At 47.3% G+C, this 17,765-nt stretch overlaps 1 protein-coding gene across 2 annotated transcripts in view; it reads right to left on the bottom strand.

Annotated features, from left to right (window-relative positions):
* The window catches only part of GRIK1 (glutamate ionotropic receptor kainate type subunit 1), a gene marked incomplete at its 5' end in the record, with an annotated part of 100,917 nt that overhangs the window by 13,695 nt on the left and 69,457 nt on the right, over positions 1-17,765 (bottom strand). For both annotated transcript variants that reach the window (XM_083854573.1, XM_083854574.1), the window contains 6 exons: positions 2,256-2,473; positions 6,868-6,986; positions 9,949-10,172; positions 10,542-10,745; positions 11,754-11,867; positions 15,155-15,262. In XM_083854573.1, the coding sequence (XP_083710699.1) occupies positions 2,256-2,473; positions 6,868-6,986; positions 9,949-10,172; positions 10,542-10,745; positions 11,754-11,867; positions 15,155-15,262 (987 nt within the window). The remainder of the gene's footprint in view (positions 1-2,255; positions 2,474-6,867; positions 6,987-9,948; positions 10,173-10,541; positions 10,746-11,753; positions 11,868-15,154; positions 15,263-17,765) is intronic.

The following is a 17,765-nucleotide window of genomic DNA, read 5'->3' as shown; positions in this document are numbered from 1 at the left end:
ATTCCCTCCTGCTGCCCGAATTCTCTGCTGCTCCCTGAATTCCCTCCTGCTCCCTAAAATTCCCTCCTACCACCTTCTCCCAGTTCCCAGGCCCCTCCCTGGGGTGTGTGTGTTTATTTAGCTCAAGGAGTAGATGCAGCATTGCATAGTCTGAGAGAGGCAAAGTCAGAGCCTTCCTTTGCAGACAGAAGTAGCTGGTTTTGTGCAGAGAGCTACTCCAGGATCTTTTATTTCAATTTTGGGCAGGACAAAGAACTCCTAATCTTGTGATGATCTGGAGACGCTTCCGTAGTAAAAGTTGTAACATCTTTGATAAAACACCCAGTGCTTACAAGTGTGATAAATTGCATTTTTCCTGCATTTTCACTGTGTCATTGTCCCTCTGCCAGGGAATCCACCCCCAGTTTCTGTGCTGTCCTTCCCCTGTGCTTCTGTGCACGTGTATTTCAGGCACAAGTAAGCTGGCACATGTAGTGCATAAATATTTAAGCACCTTCTCTGAAGGTTTTCCTTTAGAAGCTCACGCGCTTTCAAGCCTACATATTTCTGCCTGTGGGATTAATGGTGCAAAAAGAAACCAGTGTAAAACTAAAAACAGCTTGAGGAAATTTGTTCTGAGCTTCTCATGTTGAGCTTCAGGACCTATTTCCTCTAAAAAGGCAGGGATGCAACAGGATTTAAAAACCAAAGTTTTTTCTCTGAAGCTAAATTTGACTTCAGAATATCAATGGCAGTGAGCTTCTTTGGGCCTGGAAGAGCCAGAGGAAAATCCAGAGCTTGCCTTACTGGAATATCTCCAGGTGGGTTTCTATCTCAGTGGAAATGCCAGCTCATCATTTCAGGAGCTCACTGTAGCAAAATGCTGTAGTTGGTGTTTTCCTTTCGGCAAGGAAACATTTCTGTTCAGCCACAGGAGAGCCTTGACAGGGGCAGTTCACCCTTGGCAGCACCAGCAGGGACAGACTACACAGAATCCCAGAATCCCAGGGTGGTTGAGGTGGGAAGGGACCTCTGGAGATCAGCCAGGTCCCAGAGCAGAGTCACCTGGAGCAGGTGACACAGGGAGTTTGGATTTTTCCCTTTTTGGGATGTCCCCAGAGAGGGAGAGATCCCTTGTCAGAGATGCTGTTCTGCCCCACTGCCTCCCCCAGAGTCTGATCCCCTTCAAAGGCTGGTGTGTGTGACTCCATAAATACCATCCTCATCCTCAGACTCCACAGGGAAAAAAGCCTGATCCAGGCTCATGCTGAGGCTGACTTCCCTGCTGAGGCTGCTGATGAAGCTGCTAATTAATTCTGACTGTCACAGCATTTTTGGGCATGTATTCTGTATTGATAGTTTGTTGGCTTTTACACTGACATTTTATGAGATTATCCATTTCGGATGTAATTAATACTAATAATTAGGAAAAAGAAAAAAGACATAATTAGTACAGTTGTCTACCAAACAATTAGCCACTGAAAACTCTTCACTTGCAGATGTGTTCAGGTGTGTGTGTGGCCCGTGTATTGATAGTCTGGGTAATATTGACCATGGAGCATTTTAAGGAGGGACAAATAAACTTGCATTTTCCCTGTGGAATTACCGTGGTAAAATGTGGCTTTCAGAAGGGGAAGCAGACTTTTCCAGCTGCTTTTTAGTGAAGTGTCTGGAAGGAAATAGGATCCCAGCTGGAGAATAACTCTATGTCCATGCCCTGGCTCCCATCAGAGGCAGATGGGTTTACCCCTCACTGCACTCCACTGCCAGGCTGGTTTTCCAGGTGTCCTGGGGAAACCTGCAGGGTTGTACATTCCTGCTGCTGAGGGATCCACTGTGCCTGCAGTACCTGCTGTATTTACTTTCTCCTCCAGTCCCTCAGGATGCTGTGGCTCTGGCTCTGGGTGAATTATGTATTTCTCTACCACTCCAATCTCTCTGGATGCTGTGGCTCTGGTTTTGGGTTAATTAAGTATTTTTCTATCCCTCCAGTCTCTGGGGATGCTGTGGCCCTGGCTCTGAGTACCTGGTGTATTTATCTTCTCCTCTAATCCCTTAGGATGCTGTGGCCCTGGTTTTGGGTGAATTATGTATTTCCCTATCCCTGCAACCCCTGGGGATGCGGTAGCTCTGGTTTTGGGTGAATTATGTATTTCCCTACCCCTGCAATCCCTGGGGATGCTGTGGCCCTGGTTTTGGGTGAATTATGTATTTCCCTATCCCTGCAATCCCTGGGGATGCTGCAGCTCCACCTCCCGGCCCCGGGGCTGCCTCACCTTGAAGAAGGTCATGGTGGATCCGTCCCTGACAGCCCCGTACTCGATCTTGGTTTGCTTTGCCAGGTCATCCGCCGAGTCGATGGGAGATTCCATCCTCTCCACGGTCAGGAAGGCAGCCAGGTTGGCAGTATAGGATGAGATTATGATTAAGGTGAAAAACCACCATATTCCTCCAACTATTCTGGTGGAAAGAGCTTTGGGCATCAGCTCTGATCCTGTTACAACACCATCAAAACAATCATATTAAAACGAAGCTTTCCTGATACCACAGCCTGGTTCTAGGCACAGAATGCTTTTATGAGCTGTAGCATGATAAAATGATTTCAGCAATAATCTCACAGATGCACAGCTGACATTTATAATGGTAACACACTGGGAAGGGGATGTGTGCCATGATACATGACAAATGGAATTATCCTTGGGTCTAAGCCCCCTCACGTCTCTGAGCTAACCAGCCTTGTGATATTAATCTTGTACATCCCCAGCAAGCTACTCTGGTATTTCTGTCTGCTTCTGGAGTCCCTTTGTGCCCATACACTGCAATCAATTTTGCCACCAGAGCTCTTCAGCAAACGCTCTTCTGCTCCCAGCTGCCTTACAGAAATACCTCACAGGAGGAGCCTGCCCTGTGCATCCTGTCAACACTTCTCAGCACCAACAAGGAGATCGATGCAGCTCCAGGGACCTCCAGGGAACCCCAGCTCAGCCCTCAGAAAACCTCTTTCTAGCAACCTGTGCCTCACATTTGAAAAATCAGAGGGTCAGTGGACACATCTCTGGGATCTTCAGGGCGGTGCAAAGTTTTGGACGGTGTATTTAACACTCCTTATTCTGAACAGGTGTGAACAGGTCTCTGCCATTGCCATAAACCCCCACAGAGCAGCACGTGTTATCTGCACTGCAATGGTTTCCAGGCAGCTCAGATAACCTCTGTTTCAGCCACAGAGATACTGGCATTTCTAAGCGTTCTGAGGCAAATTTTCTGCTCTTTTACTGGGGGGCCATTCCCACTGAATTCTGTGCATAATGTGGGATTTGAGGATCTGGTTCAGCAAAGCTCTTAGGTAGCCACCTGAGTAACTTGACTTCAAAGTTAAGGTTTTGCATAATTATTTTGCTGATGAGAGATGGACTTAAGGAAATACTTAAGAGCCTGTGAACAGAATGCTCAGGGCTTAAGCTTTTGGTCTGACAAATGTTTTATTATTGGAAAAACATGTTGACATATTATGTCTCCTCAGCTATTCAGTGAGTTCTGTGAGAAATTTCAACATTTTCAGACTCTGCAAAAACTCTGAATGTGACTTTTGGGGCAGAGACCGAAAGGGTAAAACCTTCCCCACAACCAGCAAACAGATTGGAGCTGTATTTGTAAACACAGAGCTGTGTCTCTTAAAGGTCAGAGCTAAGCTTAGCCCAGAGGTTGGAGTGTGTTGACAGAACTGCCAAACAGCGAGAGCAGTCTGAAGGCAGAAACTCTCACTTGAAATTTTCCAATCCAAAAGGAGTTGTTTCCAGAGCTGTAGCTCTGCCTGGGTTTGTGTTTGGCCTTCTGCTGTACTTTCTTGTTTTCCTGATTAGATTTTTTTCAATATAACAAAACATTTCTTCATTGCTCTCTATTTCTAAGCTGGGGTTGAACTGCAAAAGCTGTGCTGATTCAGGTCATCCTGAAGGAATTCTTGCTTTTAAGCCCAGGCAACCATACAAATAGAATTCCTGCACTTGGCCCCTGATGCTGTGCCACACACATGGAACGTGCCAGCACTGCTCAGGAGAGAATGGAAAATCTCTGTGTGCTGCACTTGTGGGGTGAGATGCCAAATCTCCTGTGATTTCCTGCAGCAAACGTTGTTTGTGGGAAAGGACACTCTCAGTCCCCACCCTGGTAATGCTGCCCTGAGTGACTGCTCTGGTGAGGTGAGAGCAAATTCTGCTCCTGGCTGAGCTCAGAGGGGCAGCATCTCATTTTCCCCATGGTTATTCCAGTGTTCACCTTTCTGAGTGCCTGGATTCCAGCAAAAAGCATTGGTTTATCATAGAATAATGGAGAGGCCTGGGCTGGAAGGGACCTAAAGGATCCAGTGCCACCCCTGCCATGGGCCGGGACAACTTCCACTAGTCCAGGCTGCTCCACGCCCTCTCCAAACTGGCCTTGGACACTGCCAGGGATCCAGGGGCAGCCACAGCTTCTCTGGGCACCCTGTGCCAGGGCTTGTCCACCCTCACAGACAGGAATTCCTTCCCAATATCCCATCTAAACCTACTCTGTCAGTCTGAGTCCATTCCCGGTGTCCTGTCCCTCCATCCCTTGTCCCCAGTCCCTCTCCAGCTCTCCTGGAGCCCCTTTAGGTCCTGGCAGGGGGCTCTGAGCTCTCCCTGGAGCATTCTCCTCTCCAGGTGAGCACCCCCAGCTCTCCCAGCCTGGCTCCAGAGCAGAGGGGCTCCAGCTTTGGAGCAGCTCCGGGGCTCCTCTGGACTCTCTCCAGCAGCTCCAGGTCCTTGTACTGCTGATCCAGGGCTGGGGCAGCTCTGCAGGTGGTGTCTCACTTGAGCATGGGGACACAGGGGCAGAATCCCCCCTCTCCTTCTGTCCAGGCTGTGGGATCAGCCTGGGATCTGCTCCATCCCCTGCTCTGCCCAGGCACTCTCTGCTCCTGCTGCTCCTGCCTGCCCCATTTCTGGCTGAGCTGAGCTCTGAGGGACATCCCTCCTTTCTGACAGTGACAGCTTCCCTGGATGGATTGGATGAAATGTGCCCTGTTTGGATGCTTTCAGAGGATGCAAACACATCTGAGACTTCCAAGGGAAAAACAGGGGAAGCAGCATCTAAATCAAAATGTTGCCAGCAAGACTCGGGGGCAGAGACAATACTTGCTGAAGTCTCTCTAGTGCCTTTTTATGGCAGACATGACAGCCAATCCTGATCCAGACTTTGCTCACGCTCTGTAGAAAAGAGAAAGTCTGATCATCACATTTTAAAATTGAATCACAAGTGGCTTCCAGTCAAGCATAACGAGCAGCTGCTGCCAAGGAGGAGGAGCGCAACGCTAGACCCAGACTTCCACCACCACTCCCATCATGTCCAAACTCTTCACGTGACCATGAGGCACAGACAATCACACCACAAGTTTGCACATGGAAATATTTGTGTTGCCTTACGAATGTTTGCTTTTTCCTTTCTTTCATTTTCTCTCTTTCTTTTGTTTTGTTTTGAATCTCCTTACAAGACAAGCAGAGTCTGGTTGGGGCTGACTGTCATGTACCCAAGGTAGTGGTAACGAGCAGACACTGCATCCCACAGTTTGCTGTGGATGATGGTAAACTCCAAAAAAGGCAGGACAGGAAACACAAAATCCTGGGGCACTTTCACACATAGGGCAACCACAGTTAGGTACACACACCTGCCTGATACTGTAAAACCTTAGCCTGTGTTTTACTGACAAATTGGAAGGGAAACAAAACAGAAAAGCTCCAAAACAAAGCAGAAATGCTCTTCTTTCATCCAACCTCCTTCAAAGCAACTTCTGTGGGGAAGCTCTATATCCTCTTATTACAATAATGCACCACTAGAAGCAAGTGCATCTTAGGTCAATACAAACTTTATTCTCTACCATATCTAGGAAAAAATCCTGTTTATTTGTTAACTTTTTTTTACTGCTACTCATGTCTGTTAAAGAGGAAAGCATAAAAAACTGTACCTGTATGAATGCAGAGATGGTTTTACATTCCTTACTTTAATGTTTAGGAATTTAATACCAAGGTACTGCTGTGCTTTGCCTTTTTGGTTGTCATGGGGTGGGGTCTTTTTTGTTCAGCTTTGATTCAGCCTGAAATATTTATCAGAAAACATTTTCCCTCTTTTCTCTGGACCCAGTTTTGGTTGAAAGCTGGAAATTGGAAACCTCTGAACATAAATGCCATAAACCAATGTGTTTGGTACATAGATCTATTTGACTTCCCACATGGATTAAGCTTCACTGCCCCTCCTTGGCATCTGAATAAAATGTCAGCTTTTTCCAAAATCATCAGCAACGGGGGCTTGTGACTGGGTTAAGTTAAGGCTTCTAGGGTCGGATGCATTTACAGAAGGATGGGACTCATACCTGCAGAAAAGCCATAGAAAACAAGGATTTGGTGTTGGTTTTAAACAGCATGTTTGACAAGTGCCTACAAACTCAACAACCCTTCTGGAGAAAGAGTGTCTGTCCTTGTTTGGCAGCTGGAACAGTTCCTCTAGGGCAGCTAAGGCTGTTTGTGTTGGGATGGAGCCCAACATTTTCCTGCTGCCAAAACTCTTATAGCAATAAACTCAGCTTCAGCACGAGGCACTTCAGACCCCTCTTGCAATTAAATTCCATTTCAGCTGCAGGACTCCTGTGTGGCCCTGTGTGCTCCCCTTTCTCTCAGATGCTTGCCCTCCTTCCTCCTGGTCTGGGCTGCAGGGTTCCCCCTGTGGCAGTGGCTTCCTTCCTTCCCTTGTGCTACTCTGGTGTGTGAGGTCAGGTTTTACAGTACATGCTGCGTTTACAGAGGGTGGAGTTTACCAGCACAGAAGCCCTGGAGCAGACTGTGGGACGTGTGCGAGAACGAAGTGTAACCGGTGTACCTTGCTGCATGAGAGCTCCAACTCCAAACCAGAAACTATTTAGTAAAGTAAAATTGTTTTCCACCACATCTGAGTCTGGGTTGCACGGGTGGGGGTTATACCACTCGTATGGTGTAAACCTGTGGCAGTCAACAGAAAGAGTCTGTAAACATCGAGCAGAGGACACACAGCAAACCTGCTGAGCAGCACACCCCGGCACGGCAGGGACAGGCACAGCAGAGCCCGGCACGGAGGGCTGGCCCCGTGCCAAGGGACAGTTTGGCACTGAGGGTGTCCCCAGGACATCCACAGCCCTGTGCCAGCTGTGGATAAGCTGTGGAGCGATGGGTGGCACACTGCTGGGCTTGGCATGGGGCTGCTGCTCCTCTCCTGTCCTCTCCTCCCTGGCACGGCCCCACAGCTCCCTGCCCTACTCCCAGGGCACTGCTGGGAGCCACAGGGTGTGTTCTGGGAACAAGGAAGGAGCAGCAGCCCTGTCAGGGCAGCACCATGCGCTGTCTGTGGGTGCTGGACCCTTCCTGCAGCAGCAGCTGCCCATCATTCCCAGGATCACTGCATGTTCTCAGCTGGCAGGGACCCACAGGACCATGGAGCCCCACTCTGAAGCAGGTGCCCATTGAGGAGCAGCCCCACAGCCTGGGTGTTCTGAGCACCCTGCTCTCCCCAGCTTTGGAGGCATTGGAGAAGCAGCAGCTCCCCAAGCCACAGGGACATTGGTGGGCACGGCCAGGAGGGAGCAGCACAAGGATTCCCTGGAAGAGCTCCGGGCTGAGCACACACCCAGCAGGAGCTCCTCAAGGACTGCTCCTCCTCAGGGTGCCCGCTCTGGCTCCCAGTGCCACGTGGCTCCCTCATGGAGCGTGTGAATGCAGCTTTAATTGACAACCTCACCCAACACGTTCTAATTACTGTTGCAACAATATAATTAAGCATTGAATTTATGCACGGTTGCGAGCGGAGTGCCTTGCTTAGCAGAAGTAATGAAGTCTGGTAATAATGAATCCGTTAATTGGGAGAGGATGTAGCTTAGGATGCCATCAGCTGCACAATACCCAGAACGAGATATCAAAAATCATGACAAAAGACAAGGTTTTCAGGTTCAAGTTACAACAGTTCTGCATGCACCCATCAAAAGAAAAGCAATTCCCAAGTTAGATGTTTCAGGTTTCTGCTTAATCATGGAAGCAGGTGTTGTGGAGTGACCACATTGTTCCCAGCTCAGTTCATGCACTCAGAGGGAAACACATCCTTCACAGGAGACCCCAAAGCAGGACCAATAGGTTACCAACAGCCCCAGGAGTGAAGAGCTCCCCTCATAGTGTTCACACAGGGCAAGGAGAAGAATAAATCCCTCTGCCTGACCTGCCTGGGAAACCCAAGGCTGGAATTTTGCAGGGTTTCAGAAAACCATCACATTCAGTGAGTTGGACACAAATGTCTCCATCACAGGAAGAGAAAAAGGACCATTGCTAGAAAGTGGCCATGAAATTCTGACAGGAAAGCCTTGTCTTCCAGAATGGGAAGGTTTTTCTAGCCCTGGGTACATATTTCAATGTATTAGTAGGGTGTACATCTCCTTTACACCTCAGAACAAAAGCTGATTTTCTCCTCCTGTTTCTATTGCTGTGCTGAGCTGTGGTTTACAGTACAGCAGAATTCACTGCTCAGACCTTCTGTTTTCCTGGCCTTTTTCCCTTGGTTTTCTCCCTCTCCAGCAGCAGCTGGGCTGAGGTTTCTGATAAAGGTGAGATGCTCAAGGTCACCCAAGCACCTTTTTCCACAGGGTCTGCGTGACATTATTGACTCAGCTACTTGGCTCTGCCTTTGCTGATGTAACAGCACAGCTGACATGGCATTAGCAGAAAGGGAAATTTTGGCAGAAAATACCTTGTTCATCCACTGGCAGTGTACTTGGAACAGAGCTTTGTCAGTCTGCAACCCTTCACAGTGATAAAAACTTCAGTGTTTGAGTTTAAAAATTAATGTAACAATGACAGGGCTACATAAGGCTCAGAGACAAATGAGAAATTATTCAGCTGCTTAAAAGCTGAAAGAAATGACAGGAGGATTATACCAATCTATGCAAACTATTCCCAAGTATTTGTTTTTCAGGAACTGATGTCAGAATGTGGGTAACCATTTAATTTACAGTGACAGTGCTAAGAAGTGGATCGTTTCTGGGGTTATTAAAAGCAACCAATATTTGCTGAAACACTTTGCAAATCTTACAGAAATCTTGGTGTATTTGGAGATGTGGACAGGTCTTGATGTGGGTTTCAAGAACGACTTAGCTTAAAATGTAAAAGTCTAAATTAGCATGAACAAAATTTCACTTCCTCAGTCCTTGCAGCTGAATCTAACTAGGCACTGCTTTGAGGCATCAGCTCAAGGAAAGCATTTGTGCTCCCTTCCACTGTTCTGAGGTGGAGAGGGCTGGGAGATGTTTTCAGTCTTGGCACACAACTGCAGAAAAGTCAATGTGCCAGAGTGGAGCAGATTTAAGATTAGTCATGACTGAGCTCATGGGCTGTGTACAGTAGTGTTATTATTCATGGTACAGTGAGGACTGCAGGAGCCTGTGGGACTCCGTGAGCAGTTCCACACAGCTCCACAGCTGCCAGGGAGGGACCAGCTCCTCTTTCACCTCAGGCCACCCCTGGGAAGTTAACCCCTGGCCTCTCCTCCTCTAATGCACACAACCATTCCGGTTGGAAGAGACCTCTAAGGCTGGACCTGCAGCAAGGTCCACCTTCTGGGTCTTTTACCTTTGAGCTGTGTGCACTGTGAGGGGAAAAGGGAAATGCCTGCATGCAAGTTACAGGCTGCATTTCAGCACATATCTGCTGGGGTGCTGCCTTCTGATGCATCCCACTGGATATTTCTTTTGGAACAGCCCTTGAACAAAAGCCTCGGTGCAATACAGAAAAGCAGTGTTGATGAGACAATACCACGACTTTGCAGAAAGGTTTTAGGGTTGGATAACCCCCTTAGGATGGTTTGACACCCCTGTACTCCAGAGCCCATCCGACACCTGCGAGAGGAGAGGCTGTGGCTGCACCTAAAACTCTGTCCTGGCCTTACCTGGCAATGACAAAGAGGACACAGCTGACTCCAAGGCAGGCCAGGAGGACATACATCCAAATATCCGGAGAGAGAGGGTTTAGAAAGGAGAAGACGCCGGGGTTGGTCCCGTTGGGCTTCCGGTACAAGATACTAATTCCCAGCGTCATGAAGGGCTTGGAGAAATCAATCACCTTCTCTCTGACATAGGTAATGGTGAGAGGAGCAACAGCCAGGTCAGCTTTCTGGAAACACAAAAGGGAAAATACTCATTTCCAGCATGTTCAGCAAACCCACCGCAATTCCCTCCATTTCTTTCCCCAGTATTAAAAATAAACCAATTTTGGCTCAAATTCAACAAAATTTAACATTTCTAGGGTACTTTGGGTGGGGTGTGACATTCTGTTTCCTCTTTCTACGAGGCAGGGGGACATTTGGGACATGGCCACTGACGGATGTTCCCCCAAACACCTGCAAACTGCTCATTCAGAGGTTCCTCCTCTGATGGGTGGCAAAACAGACACAGCAGTGGCTCCAAAAGGTGAAAACCACAGAAAAGATTTCAGATTAAAAATGCTCCAGGTGAAAGAACAGAGAGAAGAGTTCAGTCTTACATGATCTATGAGTTCCTTCACCATCCCATTCCACTCTCCCTTGTCATTCTGGGCTCCGTATTTGCCGTCAGAAACAAGTTTGACCTCGTAGATGAAGCCTAAAATGTTTGACAGCTCCTTTAGCAAGTCCAGGCAGTACCCCTCGAATCTGTCATTGCCATACAAGGGCTTGTCAGACTTCTTGTACATCACGTAGGGATCTTCCTGCAGGAAAACACAGCGGACAGGCAGGGGGAGATGTGAGGCTTGGCTCGGCTCAGATCAGTTTCTCTACATCATGGTAATATTTCCAAAGGGATTGCAAGTACATGGAAACCAGCAATTTACTGTGTGCATTAAAAGCTGTTGTAGGTGTGTTAAGAAACTCAGTGAATGAATTAGTGATGAGCATAAGGGCCCTAATTTTCAGAGGAATGGACCATTTGTGGCTCCCAGAAGCTCTGATTCCAGTTTTGCCCAGTAGCTCCAAAGTCTGACCCGAGGTCTGGACCCTACATTGTCCCACTGTTCAAGGGATAGAAAGGGATACTGAAGGAGAGAGGACCCTAAATAACAGAAAAGAACCCCATAAGGGGAACCTAACATTTTATAGTCTGTGAAAAATAGGTCTTTACTGAGAAAAGCCTTCAAATGAAGCAGAGAGGGAATGGAGAAGAGCAAAGGGATATTGCAAAGTACATTTTTGCTTTCCCTTTTACAGGACTTTGGATAGAAGATGATCCGGGCAAGCAGTTTAATATGGCAAAACACCTCTGGCAATAGACAAGTAGTGTAGAAGGAGCCTTTGAGCTCCTTCCCTCCTCCTGAGGAATTGGGCAGAGCAACTGAAAAAAAAGTGGCATTACTGGGCACATAGAAAGCACGAGGCAGAGCGGCTCTAGAATACCCAGGGACACCTTTTCCATTCCTCTCAGTAGGAACAGTGACTCAGTCTGTCTGTCTGCTGTTTACCACTTCCCTTCAGCCCTCTTTGTCTCATTTTCAGTAGAACAAAAGATGTGTAAGCAGTGACTGCAAAGCTGAGTGTTTGTGGTGTTCATTCTTCTGGGAGGGAAAGCATGCAGGGTTCATCTGAAACGCTGGAGAAGATGGAACAATTCTGGGGGCAGAGGTTCCCAGGAGTCTTCCACTGGCAGTGTGGTGTTTTTGAGTCAATCTCATGCATGTCTGTCTGGATCCTGAGCCTAAATCTTTGGCTCTGGGCAGCCTTACCAGAATGGTGGTGACGATGAGCGTGCGGTTGGCCAAGGAATCCGTGATGTTGGTGGACCTGTCCTTGTTGCTGTCCGTCATGTTAAGGCCACTGTAGGAGTTCCAGACCCCGATCTGCAAGGAGGAGAGCAGGTGAGAGGCTGCCCCAATCTCCCAAACCCCCAGAGCACTGGCCTCAGGGGTCACCTTGGGAAGGACCAAGTGCTGGAGGAGGGCAGGAGCTTGGAGAAAGGCAGCAACACTGTGGGCTGACTCAGAAATCCAGGGAATGACTGCAAAATGCATCAATGCAAACCCAGGAGCAGTGAGAGTATGAGGCTTGGCAGGGCAGTGCTGGGGTGGCCAAATGGCTACTAAAGTGAAACATGCTGGCTTTATACCTTGCTTTAAAAAGTGCTAAATGTCTATTTTTATGATTTTTTTTTTTTTAATTGTCAGTGGGGGAGTTGAGACATGTGACAAGACCTCTCTCTTCTGATGGAACAGGTTAAAAGCCTGAATAACTATGTTGGAACAGACTGATGGATGCACTGGCCTTTTGCTTGCCCCGTGCCTTCAGCAGGTTTAGCAAAGATCATTCTGTCATTCCTGCACTCCTGGATATGCCAGAGCTCTCAAGGTGATACCACTTCACACCCCCGGCAGTATTTGCTTAGCAAACATCAGTGGCCAAAGGCAAATTCCTTTCTAGCCAGGGAGAAGGGAAAACTTCCAGTGTTTACTGCCCAAGCCAAAGCCTCCAGGGAGGATATTTGTGATTTCAGAGGATTTGGATCTACACTGTGGGGGCAAATTATAATGGTGTTATTTCTTCAGATCAATATTTACCCAACCTAAATGCAGTCTGGAAGCATCTCCAGTGTTTCTGCCCTTGGATTTTCAGCCTGAGGGCTGCTGTGAGGAGCTCCAAGCGAGGAGCTGGCTCAGGCAGGTTGGTTTGTGCTGGGCATTGTGGAGAGCACCACCATTTCAAGCAAACTCGGGGTTTGTGTCCCCAGGTGCCCCTCACAAACATTTTTTTCCAAATTCTTAATGAAGACATCCATGCCATTAAAAAAAAAAGTTTATGCCAAGCATTTGTCAGCCATTCCTTTTGTTTCCAAAACTAGATCAGGTTGGGAAGCTGATCTGGAAAGTGCAGGAATTTACAGAGGAGATAAAATGTTGGCTGTCATGGCAGCCTGAGCCAGGAATACAGTAAATAAATAAAATATCCAGTGTCCTTGGGTTTGCACCAGGGTGGATGAGCCCTTCTGCTCGCTGTGACTGACTCAGGATGTGTTTGTTGGCTGGCAGCAGGGAGAAAGGAGGACAGCCATGGGAACAGGGAGCAGCAGAGTCACAGAACACACAGAACAGACCAGGAGAGCACTGCACATCTGGGCAGAGGGACAGCACTGCACATCTGGGCAAGGGACAGCACTGCACACCTGGGCAAAGGGACGGCACTGCCTGGAGGGGGAGGAGGGAGGAGCAAGATTGAGAACCACGTAGGACATCACTGTGGGGAGGCCAGGGGGTGTTTTGCAGTTTAGTGACAAGTTTGAGAGGTGTCATAGGCCCTTCCCAGCTGCAATTCGGTTTAAATCAGTTCAGCAGAGCACGAGATGTCTGCAGTCAAAAGGGAGAGTGCTTCTGCCTGGCAGGGGATGATCTACTCCCCAGGAAGGAGGGGAGAGGGCCTTTGTGCCTCAGCCTGATCCACTGGAGATTAAACTGGGTTATTAAGTATGTGTGTGCTCCATGAGAACACAAAGACGGTTGTAGAGGGTGTTTTACCCTGGTTAATCTCACAACACAACCCCAAAACCTTTATAAACTGTGTATGAGGGAGGGCTGTGGAATAATGAGACCCGTGTGAGCCATGGACAAAATACAATTCTAAGCACTATAAACAATTTCTGTCTCATGACTACAGAACACTTCAGACTTAGTGGATGGAGCTTTTATCTTCTCCTCAGAACAGCAACCAGGGGTTGTAAGTCCTGTGGGGAGCAGTGAGTGGAGCTGTTCTCCAAATCCCACTTTTGTGTTTTAAGCACCTTATGTTCAAAGAGGGATGAGATTCCTGGGGTGATTTACGTCTTTTATAAACAAGCTTAGTCCCAATTTCCTATGTTAGTGAATGACAGCATCCACTTCATCATCTCTATTATTTTCTGTGAGGAGCTAATAACACACTCATCCAAATTCTGAGGCAATAATGCTTGAACACTGCCATCACTGAGAGGTTTGTGAGGGGAAAAACGCCCCCAGCCCTGCACATTAAACCAGACTTTGGAGCTGATGCCAATACACATCCAGAATAGTGTAATTTTACCCCTCAGGCTAAATTTTAGGTGAATCAGGAAGGATGGCACACGAGAAAAGGACTGGTTTTGCTGCAACATGGGCCTCTAATCAAAGATGGGAAAAGCACAGCTCCCAAGAAGTAAAATAATAATTAAGCCCCCCTGATTTTGGTGGAAAACCAAAATCCATGAGCCCTGCCAAGATCTTTTTAGTCTTTGCAATTACAGTGTCTCAAGTGGAGAAAAACTGATCCTACCAGGAAAATTCTTGCTTTCAGAGAGACTGTTGTCTCTAAACTGCAATAGGAGAGTCACCACTAAAACCCAAAGGCTGAGTGTGAAGACCCAGCCCACAGGGTTTTGGCATCACCTGTCTGTGTACAAACCTTCTTCCACACTTTATATAAATGATTAGAACCCTCGCCAGCAGCCTTGGTACAGGGAAAAATAAACAGAGTGCTTCATTAAAAATGAAAAGAGAAGCTGTCTGAAGAGCTGTGTGGGAGCAATTACAGATAAATTCTCAATTAACCCGTTAGCAATTACCACCCAGAGCTGAGCCAGCACACAGAGCAAGGGCCAGCAGCCTCGGGAGCTGCTGTCACCTGTGCTGGGGTTTGGGACACCCACAGCTGCCACCCCCAGGGCAGCCCCTATCGCTGGCTGAAGGCTGAGAAAAGGGAAAGAGCAAATCCAATCTCAGAAACCTGGAGAATCCTCACCATCTCCACTTTGTTGAGGTTATTACTCAAGTACCTTCTTTCCTCTCTCCCTCATGTCACATTTATCTGTGCACTGCTATATAAATTTATCTATCTCTATATATGAATTTACCATCCACCGTTGCAGTGGCAAGAATTGAAAATGAGGTGCACTTAAAATGATTCTTTGCATGAGATAAGTGTTGGCTGCCCCACATTCCTCTCCTATACCTCAAAATGCACTGTAAGATAAAAAAACAATCCTAGCAGCTCTGCTTTAACTCTGACTCAAATCCTCTGTGAGCAGTGGGGATTTTTACCCCAGGCACAGGAGATTCAAGCTCAGGAACCATACCCTTGTCAAATTAACTTTCTGCCATGTGGTTTTTTTTACAAAAGACCTGCTTACCTTTTCCGTGCCTTCCTCCTTGAGGCTGATGATGTCCAGGTCGAAGTCCTTCCTGAGCCCGTCGGTTTTGTTGAAGGTGATGCGGCCGGTCAGCCCCTCCCACCGTGCCTGGGGACACAAACACACCCTGCCTGTGGCACCCAGCAGGGGCCACCCTGAACCACAACAGCTGGCATTTAAATACACCACAGCACCCAATCGCTTCCAAATTTGGGGGGTTTTAAGCATCTGTGGCTTTGTTATTCTGACAAAACCTCCCTTTTTTTTGTTTAGTTTCTTTCTGGTATGTTTTGTGTTTTGCAAGCAGGCACAAGTCTGTGACAGTTTACATAGATTGGTTTACATATGTCTGGTACTGATAAAAAGTATAGACTGACTAAAGAGAAAGGGAGAACTGCAGGTGCCCAAAGCTAGGGCAGTTCTGCACTGCACAAGAATTCACTAAGGAACAAGAAAAGGGAGTCAGCTCTGTCCAAGCTGTGGGGCTGGGCCTTGGAGCTTCCAGAAGCCCAGAGACCCCCTAAGAGCTTTGCAGGGTAAGGCCACAGAATGTCACACCCAGGGGGAAGGACACGAGTCACAGAGGAACAGATCTGGTCCAAGCAGCACTTCCCTGTCCCAGCCTAACCCTAGTGAATCCTAATCCTGGTTTTAAACACTGGCACCAGGGCCTGCACAGCCAGGAGGACTCCCTGTGCTAGGGACCCCTTCTTCAGGGAGAAGGATCAAGGGCAAGAACAAACTTCCTCCACAAGTTTGGTCTCCCACCCAGACCATCTGCCTTCAAATGAGATCTCTCTCCCTCCCACCCCATTTTGTCCCCAGAGCCTGGTGCTTATCCATAAAACACAGTGATGGGTTTCAAAATGCAGACAACTTTGCTAATCTATTTTTGGGAGGTCCCCCATTAGATGAAATTTGTCAGAGATACAAGGAGAGCTGACGATAAATGATGGCATTGTTCCTTCGTGTGTGTCAGCCATATAATTTTAAATTACAAGCTTTTCCACCACACATCGTTCCTTGCCTCATTTAATTTATTGGAGACAGAGCACAGAAGTAGAGCTGCATTAAAAACCACCACACTTACAGACTGGTGTCTCCCCTCCCTGTTTAATCTGAATTCCAGCCCCGAATCTGCAGGGTTTAATCTCAGATGCTGGGGAATTCTCACCACATGTCTCAGGCAAATCTGGTGCATTTGGAATTTGTGGAAACAGCAGGACTTTGAAAAACACTTAAGCACCATAAGAATGGAAAAGCATTAATGCAACAAATTTGCTGTGAGGTTTTCCATCCTAATGACTTGGGAGTACACAGGAGTCTCTGCTGTAAACAGTGAAACACTTGCAAGGCTATTTACTACTAATTTATTATGCTGATATAATGAAGATAGCAGGGGGGACACATATGGATGGATTACAACCTCTAACATCCCTTTTTCCAGCCTGTCTTTTTATTCCTCTGATGTGCCTCCATCTCTTTTTCATAAAGATGGAATATTTTATAAAACTCTTGTGGAAAAGAGATTTCTATGGTGAAATGCATCTCACTTTGCCAAACAGGCTTTGGTGCTTCTACCTTTGCACTAAAAGGAGGAAAAGGCATTACGAGCTACTTAAATTGTGAGAATTTAAATTTAAATTCTCTGCTTAAATCCAGAGAAGTGCAAAGGGCCTTTGTCCAACTTCAGTCCCACTCAGACCACCAAATAATGACCCAAGTGGGACTTCAGCATGAACAGGAGCCAGGGAGTGTTTCTCAGAAGGGTTAAATGCTGATGGGTTTTTAAACCCTAATGGTGAGGAACACGCTTCAGATACCATCTGAATCCTAAATTTAATTTCAGATTTTTATTTTATTGCTTCTAAAGCAAAACAGAGAAAGCAGCTCACGCAGAGTTCTTGTTAATTAACAAACTGAAATGAAGCAGAACTTCCTGAAAAGCCAGGAGCTGCATGTGTGTGTATCACAGAGATGGGATTTCATGCTTTCACACACAGGATTTATAACAATTTTTATGTTTCTGGTGACACATTGAGTGTTACAGGACATCATAAAAGCTGAATTGAAACCTGATCAGGTAATTGGTCAAAGAGCATCACTGTGAGCAGCTGCTCAGACCCTTTCTTACTCAGCCTCGAGGGGGGAGTGGGCAGAAAAGGTTACAGACACAACTCCAGCCACCTTCGGAGGCTGGCAGGCACCTGCCATGGCCAAAATACACAAAGCAACCTAAAGAGAGCTGTGAAACTCCCTGTTTTCACTGGGAAACTCTCTGTTTTCACTGCTTGAAAAGATGAGGAAAAGATGAGATTTGGGGAAAGCACAAGCTGAACCCTGGGGCTAAATATTCCAATTACAATCCCTATCAATAGATTGATGGGAAATGACAACAACAGGAGAACGGAGCTGGCTCAGCCTCCAGAGTCAAACACTCCAGAAGAGTTTTATCAATTCCCACCCATCAAAGGGTCTTTGTATCAATTTCCACTGCACCACCTTGGATCAATGCAGCAGCCTCCATTCCAGCCAGAGCAAACCAACAATTCAGTCCCAGAATCAATCAATGCAGCTGCTTCCAGGGTTATCACAGAATCATGGAATAAAT

This window comes from Zosterops lateralis (assembly GCF_965231275.1).
Source record: "Zosterops lateralis genome assembly, chromosome: 2".
NCBI classification, from domain to species: domain Eukaryota; kingdom Metazoa; phylum Chordata; class Aves; order Passeriformes; family Zosteropidae; genus Zosterops; species Zosterops lateralis.
The sequence above is the reverse complement of the archived record's forward strand: the minus strand, read 5'-3'. Positions and strand labels throughout refer to the sequence as shown.